This window comes from Gallus gallus, chromosome 7 (genome assembly GCF_016699485.2).
Source record: "Gallus gallus isolate bGalGal1 chromosome 7, bGalGal1.mat.broiler.GRCg7b, whole genome shotgun sequence".
Classification (NCBI taxonomy): Eukaryota; Metazoa; Chordata; class Aves; order Galliformes; family Phasianidae; genus Gallus; species Gallus gallus.
In genome coordinates, this window is record NC_052538.1 from 30691306 (window position 1) to 30705725 (window position 14420).

At 39.2% G+C, this 14420-nt stretch overlaps 1 protein-coding gene across 13 annotated transcripts in view; it reads left to right on the forward strand.

Moving 5' to 3' along the window:
* THSD7B (thrombospondin type 1 domain containing 7B) overlaps positions 1-14420 on the forward strand; it is a 481009-nt gene that overhangs the window by 352712 nt on the left and 113877 nt on the right. For all 13 annotated transcript variants that reach the window (XM_046944128.1, XM_046944125.1, XM_046944127.1 and 10 more), the window contains 2 exons: positions 1049-1181; positions 2227-2330. In XM_046944128.1, the coding sequence (XP_046800084.1) occupies positions 1049-1181; positions 2227-2330 (237 nt within the window). The remainder of the gene's footprint in view (positions 1-1048; positions 1182-2226; positions 2331-14420) is intronic.

The window sequence follows — 14420 nt, forward strand, 5'->3', positions numbered from 1 at the left end:
AATGCGTACTCAGCTGCTTGAAAAATGTCTCAGTGAATATCACCGTGAAAAATGTATTCCATCTCCTTTCTGGCCCCCAGTCAGGTATACTGATACAATCCCTGAGCCTTCTTCTGTCCAGCTGAGCAGTTCCAGCTCTTCTAGCTTTTTCCTGTGTGTCAGACACATCAGTGCCTACATCATCTTTATGTCTATTCACTGAACTTGCTCCATATTCATGTCCTTCTTGTCCTGTGGAGCCCAGAACTGGACACAACCCCAAGATGAAGCCTCACTTTCCTTAACCCTTTTTGATGAAGTCCGCTATCATAGGACAGGTTTTCCTGGTCTGGAATTGTTTATTAAGTTAATATTAAGAACCCTTTCTTTTCTTTTCCCCTGATTGCTGCCATGCACAGCAGCTACACCAGCTCTCACTTTCAGCTTCCCAGTTCTGCAGCCAAGGATTGTGTTTGTGTTAGCTGTCAGGTCCCACTAGTGCAAATCCTGTCCTTGTCTCCTATGCTGCGTGGTGTACCACACATTGTGAGCTGTGTTTCCGGGTTCATTGAGCTTGTGTGTACTCAGGCTAAGGAGAGAATTAGCCTCTGTTGGTTGTGATGGTTTTCTTATCAGGAAGACACCATCTGTAACTCCTAGATTAGTACAGATGGCTTTACTGGCAGTAGCCCGAGACCACCAGGATACAAAATCTCCCATTGTAACAGTTGCATTTTTTTTTTAATTTTCTTTTTTCCTGCTCAGATGTTTCAGCATTCGCTTGTACTTATTTTCTTGTCTGCTGTGATGTTCTGTAAAAAAGCCATTTTTTAAGCATGTCTTAAACTGTGGATTTACCACCCTCCCTGATGCTGCTCTTCTGAAGTGTTTGTAATTTTAAAGAAAATAATGGCAGCTTTTGGCTCAATGTATCACCCCCCCCCTTCTTTGTGAGGATTCATAATTTCACAATGTAAATGTAACACGAGAACGCTTTTCAACCAAAACAGTAAGGTCACTTACTTGGGGTACCAACTGTGTCTGGAAAGCATTTGTCTTTGTTTTACAGGCAATGCCACGGCAGTTAAGCAGTCTCGGTATAGGATTATCATTCAGGATGCTGCCAATGGGGGACAGGCATGCCCAGACACCTTGTATGAGGAAAGAGAATGTGAAGATACTCCTGTCTGTCCGGTTTATAGGTAAAAGTGTTAGCTTTGAATCAGTCTCTTTCCAGCGGGCTTCCAGTTCTCCAGAAATGAATCTTGTGGGATCATCCTGCACAGTTTTCACAAGAAAATGACGTAAAACTGAGAAATGGAGGGTCAGTAAACAAACAACAATATATGAATAATGCATTTTGGTAAATGTAGAAGAGTTCAAGTTGGAGATTTCAGATGATCTCATTTCATCAGAATGAGCGCCAATAGACACAGCTCCTAAGAAATGGTGAATTCAGGACTGGAAGTGTTTAAGGAAGGTTTTACTGGGAACTCTCCCCTCAGTGCACCTAAAAATCAATGCAGGCTGTTTTGACACCATGGGCACTCAGCTGCCTTAATCATAATTGTATGCTTACTGCAGAAACACTGTCTTCTCCCCTGATGCTCTCACTCCAGTGAATAATATGCACTTTAAATTTCTGATTAGACAAATAGAACAATAGGACAATTACTCACCACTTTTCATTAAAATTCTCTGACCCATCTGTTACACAATGTTAGTAAATATAAACGTATTATTTCTTTGCATATAAATCTTCAAACTGCATGCCCTGGTCTCAGAGGAGAGCAGGCAGCTGAACGCTGGGACAGAGCAGGAGTCGAAACATTCAGTGCTGTGTGGCCCTGTTCTGCACAGCACCATGGAAAGCCACTGTCTTGCATTCTTGGCTGACACACATAGCATGGAAAGCAGATGGTGCATGAGAACAGGATTTTGGGAGACAAGCCTGATTTCAAAGCATGCTGAAGCTGTTTGCTGTTTTATTGTGTGACTTTGAATTATGCCCTAGAAAAGTCAGGGAGGGAAGTATGGTTGGAGAATGAAACGAGTTTCTAGAAGGTGAACCTTACATCTGAATTTCAGTTCGTAATACATGTTTCAGGAGTGATTACAACTTTTTGGCCATTCTTCCTTAGGTCTTTGTAGTATATTATTGTTTCCATCTCAGCTTTCTGAAGTTCTTGTCTGGGCATATTATTTTCCAGTTTTAGCTACTTAATCGTTAACATTTTCCTCTCACAGGTGGAAGACCCATCGATGGAGTCATTGTGTACTGGTGCCTGAGTCAGTGAGACAGAATGTGCTGGGACACAACGAGGCGTGTGGACATGGTTTGCAGTCAAGGGGTAAGCTTTCTCCATGTGACCTCCAAGTACCTGAAGTGATGGAGGGTGGCGTTTAATAGAGTCATTACTCTTTTAGAGTAGCCAATTTGGAAACTGACTGAAGCACTTCAGGTGTAAAATGAAGTGTTTTGGGAAGTGGATCCATTGTATGGTTTTTCTGCTCCATCGGAAGTCAGAATACCAGGAACATGATAGTGTGCTTGGAGTATGAGAACAGATTTATGCTTGGCGTTCAAGTATCCGTAGAGTAACCTCCTCTTCTGCTTAAGGATGAAGCACATTGACTTAGAAAGAACTGTATCCATAGTTTTCTGTGAAGTAATCGCCTCTTGGTGCTAAAAATGGAAAGAATAAGTTCCTTGGTAATTTTAAATGTTACTAATAATTTCCCTGAGGCCTGCTTTTATCAAGACTGCTTGAGAAATCCAGCATGGGCAAAGGCTTTGGGCTCCTGCCCTTTGTGTGCTTAAGCACTTGGAAAATACAGTGATCCAATTGTCTGAACAAAAGTGTTAGAAAGAATTTCACTGTTCTGAGTATGCGATCAGAGTCTGTAGCAGTTCCTGCAGATGGCTCGAGATGTGTCTGCTATCAGTCTGCTGAGAAATCTAATAAAACCTCTAACAAAAGGTTATTTTTATTGAAAAAAGATTACTATACAGGTATGCTAACTGAAGAAATTTGACATAGTAATTTACTCCTTCACAAGGTTAGAAACTGTTCTTTAAAGATGAGCTGATTTTCTTACATAATCTGGAAACAAAGGGGAAGAAAGAAAAGCTCTGGCAGTACGTGAGCTGCATCTGAAAGAAGAAATGTTTTAAACTGAAAGAAGTAAATACCTTTAGGTTTTGACCACAAGCCTTTCCACAAGGTTTTCAAAGAGAGCTCTGTAAATTGAGACGTCCTGAAATGTATTCCTGAATCTCGGTGTGAAGGGAGGGCAATCTTTATGCTCCAGTAGTTGTATGAACTTTTTACTAATCTTACTCTGACAGGATGTGAAGTATAGTAGGAGAACATTGTGCTTATTTTTGCTCTGCGGAGGGTTCTCCAACAATTAAATAGGCTGTGTACTGCTTTGTGATAATCATACTAAAGGAATCTCACGGCCCAGTGGGTTCAAGCAGAATTTGCTTTGGTGCCAGGTTCATTTTTCATAATTATCTGTGATTTTCACAACAGCTCTGATTTTGGCAGTCGCGTGATGTGATGGTACAAATCGGCAGCGTTGAAGACGAATGGAGTTTCAGGAAAATGAATTCTCAAATGAAATGCACACAAAATTTACAGGGTGCTGCCTTACAAACAAGAGCGAAGGCAGCTGAAACCCAGCTACCTGTTGGAGTTGCTTCTGATAAACAAGCTGGTAGATTTTCAGTGATTATCTATAAAAGTCAGGGAAGATATCTAAAATCTGATGTTTGCACCTCATCTTGCTGCATGAGCTCTTGAAGAGCGGCTGGCATGTGCAAAGAGGTGCTGTGTTACCAAACTGTCACCAAGTAACTGTTCAGCCAAGCATGGCAACCCACCTACACAAGTTGCAGGATCTCTTCCAGCACTCAGACATCACCGCTAGAAGACTTCTGAATTTATCCTTCTTCACCATGAAGGTGGCCTTTGGAGGTTTTTTGAAAGAACGTATGAGGCAAGGCTGGACACTTGGCTCTGTTCTGCATGAAACTGGGAGTGCGGGGAAGGAGGTGCACCCATTCCAGAGAGGCAGAGTGAGACAGCAGAGCATAACAGTTGTAAGTCACAGTAGCAAAATTTCCAGATCACCTGGGAAGGCCCTTGATTCATTAGAGATCCTTAAATCTCAGCTGTATAAGGCCCCCTTTTCTAACTTATAGATCTGTCCTGCTTTGAGAAGGCATCAAACCTCCAGGAGTCCCTTGCATTCTAAATTGTGTTGTCTGATTGTGTGAGTCTATGGAAATCTTTTGAGGGAAAGCTGTTCCATTAGTATAAGATCTCCAGGTGTTGATGTTACAGATAAATGCTTTCCTTCAATATCTATGCATCCTATCTGACTTTGCATTTGAGGTAATGCCACTATTCTGTGCAGGAATTAGCCTGCAACTTGTGTCAGTGTCTTCAGCCAGTAAGTGCTTATTTGCCAAAGAATATTTGCACAAATTTGCCCAACTTTTTTTTTTTTTCTTTTTGCAGAATAGCAACTGTTATCCTATAGCCTGAAAATAATCAACCTTACAGCATCCATTTTTGGAATTTGTTTTTTCTTTCTCTGTCCATGTCTTGACTGTCATTTGAATAAGAGGATTTCAGTTTTCCGTGACTGTTGTGGTTGGCCAGATATAAGGGCACTGAATTAATATCAAGTATTTCTAAAGATAGAAAGTGTGTGTATGTGTATATGCTTAGAATGTATTTAGAATACTTAAAACTATGACTGTGCTGAGGGAAAATGGAGTCTGAAATGACTTTCAAGCTCTGTTCTTAGAATAGATTCGGAGATAGATATTTGTAGATCTTATTCCATGAGTGTTGTCACTTATGCACACGTAACATGCTGAAGATATCAGGATTTATCTCAGTAATGAGTACAATAGCCAAAGAGATGATGACCCTCTGAAGATGCAGTTTTTACAACTTTATCTTGGAATTGTATTGCACTAATTACAATGGCCTTTAATTTTGTATGTCACCTCCAGTAGACTAACTTATTCAGAAAACTACCATGAAGTTAAGAGGAAAGAAATATTTAGAACTAAGAAATATAAATGTTCTTCAAACTTCATTAAGGCATCATTTGAAAAAATAAAAACCAACAAACCACCTAAAATAGAGACTCAAGAAGAAAACAGTGTGGGGATATTACTGTTGCTTGACAGTAACATAGGCAACATTTCTAACAATAAATGAAGAGCTTTACGAGCTTTCCTATTGCTGTATAGCTGTCATTTTCCTCAACAAGTGACTAATTTACTAGAAGGTGTCAAGAATGTGAGAAAATTGCTTCTGCTTCAGATGCCCTTCAGTGACTTTACTGTTCTCTGATGTTTGTGATGGAAGATCCTCCAGAAATGACCTCTCCCTTCAGTGCTGACATGATCAGCCGTCTTAGACATTTACATTTTTGGGGAGGAAGAAATGTGTTGCTCATTACAAGGGATTGTTAACATTTAATTAGTGGATGGAAAGCAGACTTTAAGGAAATGTCTTTGAAAGCTGCTTCAAAAGCCATTGGACAAATGAATAGACGCGTATGAAAGACCAGACTGATGTAATGAGGTACCACTTAACAATCTAGTCTTGGAAATACCTGACAACATGGGTATGCAAAGAGTAGTTGCTTTCCAAAAGCAGGGAGACGCTGCAGCAATGGAACATGTCATAGCTTATTTTCTTCTTCTCCTGCTGCATCTCAGCAGTGATTCATTTGAGGGATTTGATCATATCTCCCCTCATTAACAGAAGCAACGTGTCCATCTCAGAGCTGTACCTCCCCATCAGAAGAGTACAGAAATGCTGTGACACAAAGCAGCAAATTCTATAAGAGAATAATATGTTGACTTACATGTTGACTTACATACCGGCAAACAACAAAGCCACCAATGCAGTAATGAGAAACTACTTCTCTGCTTTGAAAGAAGTGCTCGCTCCTTGGCTCACCTGAGGTCTTGGGGTGGATCAATACTAGATTGCCTCCTTGTGCATCTTAGTAGAACATTTTTTTTTTTAGCATGCTGTACTATTAGACCATATATGATCTATTTCTTTCATCCATTATACAGGTTATAAATTCATATCACGTGGAATTTGCTAAGAGAGTTGGTGATATAGGTATAATCCATTTCTGTGCAGAAGTTGATGTATGAATTGGCAGTGAAAAAATAGAGTGAAGGAAGCACCAGACTCAAGGAGTTTAAGATTCTGTTCTCCTCCTGCTGTAGGAATATTGCAGATGAGTGGTTTTAGACTAAGATGCAGATTGAGAGCTTATCATTAGGAGGAAAAAAAGGGTAATAGTCTGCAATGAATTTTTAACTCGTGTGTCTATATGCAGAGATCGTTCCATGAAAATTTGATCTAAAAAATAGGCAGAACTGGGATGACAAACATAATTTGTAATAGGTTAGTGACTAAGTCAACATTGGTGCTATACCTAATAAGATGAAAGGATGAATTTTGGTGTTCCCTGTATACATTGTACCTGCAAGGCCATTTTAAAGAGGCATCCTTTAGATATATTATTTACTGTGTGATCAGTCTGGAACAAAGTTGGGGCCAAATACATTACTGTTGTTTCTACTGAAATTATTTTATGGTAACCTATTTATAATGCAATGTGCCATCAAAAAAACATCACTGTTACCATTTTTTTTTTGCTTGTAAGGTAGTCACCCAACTCTCTGCTCACTCAAATTCTCTGCTCACGTGATAGTGGACTTCCCTCCTTTTTTTATGAGAGATGTCAGCAGACATCAGAAGACACCTAAACCAGTGCCACTATATTTCAGTTTGGGTCTGGCTCAAATTCCACCTCTGATGTGTCTGCTGTAAAAATACCAATTTCAGGAGGTACTTATTGGAATCTTCTTATAATTTACAGTCTAGAGGCAATGTGATATCCCAAAGTTTGCAGTGGATATATTTATGATGGCAAATGTGGCAAAAACACGGACTACTTCAGTTAGATGATGTTTTATGCGCAGTGGTTTTCAGTGTGAGTCCTGCCTGTGCATAAATCTGTCCAGCTGATAGTGACTTACCTGTGATCAGTAGTCCCCTCTAGTGTTAGCTCTGCTTGATGGGACACTTGCCCCTTGAGCCATATTCTCAGTGATGCTGAGGTTTTGTTAGTGATAATTCTGCTGATGTTGGTCTAGCAAACTGACACTGATTGACCCAAGGGAATGGCGTGAAGCTGTACCAGGGGTGCGTCCAGTTGAGCATAAGAAAAAGGTTCTTCACCAGAGGGTGGTGGGGCTTGGAGCAGGCTTTGCAGGACAGTGGTTGTGGCTCCAGGCTGCCGGAGTTCAAGAAGTGCTCTTAGTCGTAGTGTTTGGATTTGGGGTGATTGTGTGTGGAGCCAGGAGTTGAGATCAGTGGTCCTCGTGAGTCTCTTCCAGCTCGGGATATTCTGTGATTTTATGATTCTCGTTGGAGGCTGTGGGGACGTGACTGAGAGTGTGGACTCAGGAGCACAACAGACAGAGCGTGAGTCTTGGCCAGACAGCACTGTCTGGAAAGCATCTGCCTGCCCACTGGTATCTCTGATAGCAAATAGCTGAGGACAGGGTAAGGACAGGAGCTGGGTCTTTTAGTGATATATTTGAAAAGGTTTGTGAAGTCTTTCTGTGATCAGTGTTCAGGGGGTAGCCTTTCCAGGATGTTATCTCTGCAGCTTCGCCAATGTAGCCGTTCTGTATCCTACTGCAAATTCAGACAGTACATGTTATCTGTATTTTTATTTTCTTGTCACTGATAATGCAATTTTCAGCTTGCAAACACATGGAGAGTAGAAAGGTGATAAGAAACAACCAAAATGGAATAGATTTACTATTATTTGTTCTTGATAATCTGATTTCTTTCCTTGACAAAGCAGTTTGCTGAGGATTCACAATAAGGTAAGTGGAAGGCAGTGCAGATAATGTTCCCTTGACTTTAGGAAGACACTGAGTCCAGTCCCACACGATAGCTCTCCCATATGCTACTCAAGTTCAAAGATTGATGTTGTATAAATTGGAGAATGCTCTGCGTTTTATGACCTAGAGAAATACAGAATGAGGTGGTTGTGTAACTGGTTGAGAAAAGACATTGTAAGCTATGTTATCAGGTGTTTGCTGTCAACCAGGAAGGCCATTTCAGACCTTTGCTTCCCATCAGGAATTTGTACTCTTGGATGTTTTCATTATTTTCACTACCACTGTACATAATGAGAGTATTGCTGTAACACATCTTAGTAATTGCAAATTGCAGATGGAGAATATTCTGAATGAATGGTAGGCCTAAAAAATCAACTTGGGTAAGTTTTAAAATGCTCTGAAATAACTAAAATGAAATTTTTATTAAAGAAAAGAAGGCGTAGTGGTCACACTGTGTAGGAAGACAAACAGTAGTGCTGCAGAGGTGAGTGCTGAATTAGGAGTTATGGACAACAAGCCAGTAGCATTATACCATTGTAAAAAAAAAAAAAAAGTGCCCATCATTAAATCTTCTATTCCTTACATTTTCATTCTTATCCCCAAGCTCCTGAAATTGATTTTTTCTGATTCCTAAAATAAAATATCTTTAGCAGGTAATCCTTACTTTTCTTTCTGTTCAGTAGTGCTTTCTGCCACTGCAAACAATGGCAAAGATATAAGGTCAAATTTAAACTTCAGAACTTTATCTCAAGTAATTCCAATACCTTGTTTGCCAATAGGATAGAGGAAGATTTTATTTTCCAAACTACTAATTCATGGGAAAAAGATGGGTATTTACGAGGCTATGTTCTGATTCCACGTTTGATTTTACATTTGGAACTTATTTTTGGTCTTTGTGAACAATGCTTATCTGTGCACAGGAATTTGGATGCATCACCACAGTATGAATGTTTTACTATATGAGTATGGATTGTTTGCATCTCATTTCTATCCATTTACTTTTAGACTTTTGCCTTTAAATTATTTCCAGAGCCAGGGTTTAATTTTGGGTTTGACAGTAGATTCATTTCATGCAAAAATGTGTAATAATGTCACATAAAGGGAAAAACAAGGAAAAATTGAGGAGGAGAAAACATGAATACAAAAAAAACCACCAAAGGTCTGTTGGAAAAGCTGTTTGAATACCCTGTTATCCTTTCCTGTTCTACCAGAAATAAGGAAGGTATCCTTTTACAGGTAGATTTTCAGTAAATTGAGATTTGGAACCATTAGAATTGAGCAGGAAAGGGGATGGGGCAGATGTGACTGTGTGAGATGTGGCGCATAAATCACTCTGAGTATTTTGTGACTTTGAGATTCCTGCAGCTTAATTTACGAGAACTAAATTCAACTCTGTGCATAGAAATCATCCTGAGCTCCTTTCCTAAAACCGGGTGACTTGGCAGAGGTGTGTATGTAAATGCCTGTGTTGAAGACTGCAGCTAGGAAAGGTTATGAGGTAATGGTTTGGGGGAATGGCAATTAGTCCTTGTGTTGTCTTTCATCCCGCTGATCTCCAGGTACCTTGTTCTTGTAGACCAGTTTTACTTTATTCAGGACTTAGTTGATAGGATAAGGGGGAGAAGGATTAATGCTCCAGTGACACATTGCTCACATGACAGTGGGCTTCCCTCCTTTTTTTTTATGAGGGATGTCAACAGACATCAAAAGGCCCCTAAAGCAGTGCTGCTGTGTCTTAGTCTGGGTCTGGCCCAAATTCCACCTTGTGTGTATCTGCTGTAAGAGTATTTCACGGGCAGTCAGGGAATCAGCTTGACCTTACTTTATAGATGCTAAGAGCAAGAGAGACTCCAGCTCCTTTCAGTCATTGTACTTATTGCCAGCAACATCAAAATTGAGAAGACTCTTAAGAGAATTTGTCCTGACAGTAATCTACAGTGCAACATTCTATCCAAAGGCAATTCAGTATTCTGTAGACTTTCCATAAAATAAAGATGATGAAGTCTGTGCCAAATAAATTATTTGATTTCCTTCAGAAATAGGACAGTGTATTCCACTTTGTACAGGGAATCAAGCATGTTTTCTAGCTTTATTCTATACGGTTCCTATCTGATAAACAGAGCAAAAATAGCAGCATCTTAGTACCACACACACAATTTATTTTCTGAAAATCAAGTAGAAAAGTCTTTTGAAGCCAGAAGGCATAAACACTGAAAATGTATATTACAAGCATGTACCAATGGAGGGATTGTTAAAAGATCAAAATAATGAGAAGTAAAGCAGAGGAACATCAAAGCTTTCCAGGCTATGTATTTCTGCCTTGATTAGGAGGAAGGAGGGAAGAAGGGGGGGAAAGAAGGCTTTAGATCAATAGGAAATGGCCCAGTCACCTCAAAGTCAAAGGCAGCACCATTCAAATGTGTACAATTTACAGGAATTGCTAGAGCATCTCAATCATAAAAGTCCCCAATGATCTGACAGTACTCACACCATACTTAGCAGGTACACAGAAAGAGTCAAGATCATCTTATCTGAAGGAAACTCCTTTTTAAAAGTAAGGCTAGATAGATTTTCATTTTGTCTTTCATCCCTCTGATTAAGTTCATCTCTCTTTGGTTCTCCTAAGATTTCTTTCATCTACTGTGTAGTCTGTGTGATCTAAGCAACTATCTTTTGTGAAAGTCATTTTTGGGGTCCGTTTTTTAAATGATGGATTGTCATTAAACAGTAGAGTAGATGAAAGAGGTCCAGGGAGAACCAAACTGCGCTGAGACTTGCTCAGGATGATGAAAGACATTAGGAGAGTCATAATGAAGAGCAGTCTCTCCTTCCAACTGGAGACAGGCCCTTCCAATTACTACTTGTTTTAGCATCAACTTGCAGTGATTTAAAATGCCAGCTATGAAGCATTGATTCAGACTTTTCTTAGGGAACTGAGAAGCTTCCATTGAACAGACCTGGGTGGTCATGTTCTGTGCTTGGTGCAGAGGGTATGATAAACGCTAACAGAAATCCTTTCTGTGGGTTGTAAATAGACCTATTTGCATAATGCTGTCTGCTCCTTTTCAGAAATACAGGAGCCATTTCGCTCTAAAACTGCTTTGTTGACTTAGAACCTAAAACAGGAGGTTTTATAATCCTTAATATTTTATATGAGCTCATGTAACTGTCACTGTAAGTAGATATAAAAATACCTGTTTTTTTTTTTCTCATGTTCTTCGTGGTCTCTTGGTTTCTGTTGTGTCTGATATACTGCAGTTCCATGAATTAACCCTGCAGTGTGTAAACTGTTTTACTTTATTGATGATTTTAAATTAAATCATCCTTTGTTTTTGAGTTCAGTTTTGTTCCCTTTTTTGTTTACTCTTTTGTACAGCCCTTTAGTGTCCCTCTTGTTCACATCTCCATGCTGTAGGCAGTCCCAATTCAGGACTGATGTAGATCAACTTTTTTTTTTAAATAAATTTTTCATTTCCTTCTTGTTGTGGTTGTGCTGTTTACAAATCCAAAGATAGTTCATGCCAAAGCCGTTCTGGTTCATAGGAAATTGTTAAAAATTTATCTGAGCCCTGCATGATAAGATCCATGTTCTCTGGAAAAAGGCCCGGAGGAGAACTTTTCTTCAAATGGGCTGCTTAAATGAGGAACCTTGAGGCATGACCAAAAAATAAGCAAATGTATTAAAAAGCTTTTATGCTCTAAATTGTTGGAAAAACTTTAGAGATGATTTTCTCTGAGCAATTAGTGGAATAACGTCATCTTGTCCATAACGATCTCAGTCAAGTGGAATACTGAGTTCCAGAAGTTCCAGAGATGATAACTGGGAGGGATAAAGAAAGTATTTTGTTCTTACAGTAAGGTAGTACCAAACAGACTTGGTAGAAGTTGCATGTTGCTTTTTTTTTTCTTGCTCTACATTTGTTAGAAAATGCTTCTCACTAGAAATTACAGAGTCAGATTTCTGTAAATACTGTTACTGAGTATAATAAATATTAGCATCCGAATGACAGAGCTCTTCAGTGTGGCTTACTGTAAGGCTTCAGGCACAAGATACGTTAAACATGGCATGCCACAAAAGAGCAAAATGAATCACGATGTCATGTTAATTGGATGTGAACTTGTGTGTTTATGCTACTCCAGCAGCTTCATGTCTGCAGTTGAGGATTTAGACGTGACTTTTCAATTTCAGAATAGATGAGTAACAGTGGCTCAAACTACCCATGATCTCACTTTCAAACAGGTGCACTGGGAGTGACTGGAATACTTATGAAATGCTCATACTTACGAGGGAACTTGAAGTAATCATGAAATAGTCAGTATTACCAACATCTCTTGTACTCATCCAGTGGTTCTCTTTTCTGTTGGCCCAGTTTCTAAAGATGTTTATGTCACTGCGTTCTGCCTGACCTGGAAAGATAATTAGTTGATTTCCTTTAATTTTCTTTTTGAAGTAGCCTTTCTGCATTAGGAGAATGAGAAATGGTAGCTTCTAGTACAGAGAGCATTGCTGTTTATGGGATAGGGGTTTTCTTTAAGTTCAAAAATAGAATTTAAGCAGTGTGTTTAGCATTTTATATAACAAATGTGATTATTGCAGCATTAATGCTTCTGAGAATTCTTCCTGCTAGAAACACGCCTTTCTTCTCTTTCACTAACAGTATTGTCATGGAATTGCTTCTCAGGAGCTAGGAAAAGATTCACTCTTCCTTATAATATAATAATTCAAGAGAAACCTCATCCAAAAAAATTGGAATACCACTGGAATAAAATTACTACACAAGAACAAGCCGTCTCTGTATTTAAATGGCAATAGATAGTAATGAAAAGTTGTCATCTTCTAACAAAGATTTTTCTAAAGTCATTTTTTTCCTGGCAGCCACTGGTTTTGTCTACTGCATGCAGCATTTATTAAAGGATTTCTGATATTGGCTTTGTGAAATAAGGAAAGTGTGGAATAATATATTCTGATATTTTATAGATTTTTCCTAAAGTAGAGTATTTTGTAATGTCAAATTTGGGTTTTGGATGTGAAGCCTTGTAGAAGATGAGACTTCCTACCTCTTTTTTGGGCAATTCTAACATCAGTACTATCATTCCTTCTTGACAGTCCTCAGAAGTTTCAATCGTGTGATCATATATTTATTTTCTTTGATATGTCCCCCAAGGTGATAGAAATTTCTTTGAGTAATCTCTTTTCTGCTATCTCTTGGATATTAACTTTCTGTATCTCTGTTTCTATCTCAGTCTTTGTGTTGGTAAAAGAAAAGCCTGAACTAGAGGTATGTTATATGTGGGAATCTAACCAACCTATTAAAATGTAATAGGCTTGTCGAAGGCCATCTACTTCAGCATTTGTTTAATCCAGGGTGAAGTAGATCAGTGTGTCCTCGAGGGATGTGTTACGTGACAGAGCAGCACTCCCAACCACTGCCATGCGATAAGAGCATGCAGTGCAGGCTTCCATAGCCTCTGCCCTTACTGCCCATGAGTCTTCACTGCTGGTTTGTTTTGTTCCTTCTGCTCTGAGAGAGCATTTTATTAATAGGTACTTATTAACAATTTTGGGGACAATCAAGCCAGAATTGGGCTGCGGTACTGAGCAGATATGTGTAGATGTGAACTGTTGAGAGAACCTGGAGGATTTAACTCTTCTGTTGCGTTCAGCCCCACAGTGTGTGATGTGGTCATGACACACGTTGACATTGAGGGGCATTGGGACATTTGTTTCATTCATTTGCAGCAAATCAGACAGACTGCAGTTGTGAGAAGTTGCTTTGAGCAGCAGGTGCTTTCTCAGCGCTGCCTTGAAATGATCAGCCAACGGAGCCCATAAACATCACGGCCCGCAAGATGGATTGGTTTTGTGCAGGATACGTAGCTGGTAAAGTAGCATGTGAGCAAATGTCCAAACAATCAGAAAAACACATTTGTGCTTTAAAATAAATACATATCTTCAGCACGCAGTTTCATGGAGTATAAATTTTCATGTAATCTAAGCACATCTGCTCATAATAATTAACTTCTGTGGCGGGCGAAAGGAAAAGCTACATCAGCTCTCTGGTATGATGAGATGGATTGCTTTCTATCTCTTCATCATAGTGATTAATTGTAGCATTTGTGTGAAAATGGCTGCTTTTTATTCGTTTTTGGTTTTAGATCATGTATCTTGATTATTTTTTTAGCCTATTTAAATGTAAATACTCCGAAAAATCTGGTATGAAAGCATAAAAGTTTCCAATTTTAAGTGCTTTGATTAGAAACCAAGCAAAGAGTGTCTCTGCTTAAATTGTCTTATCTGAAGACTTTGAAAAAAGCCTGACTTTGCTAGTTACAAGAATTTCACAGGTCAACGTAAATGTTAGAAATAACCATGAAAGAAATTTAGAAGGATTATGGAATTTCATCTGCCCATTAGGGCCAGTGTTTCCAAGGGGCAAACTTAATGAGAGTGAAAAACATCATAGCGCTTTACAGT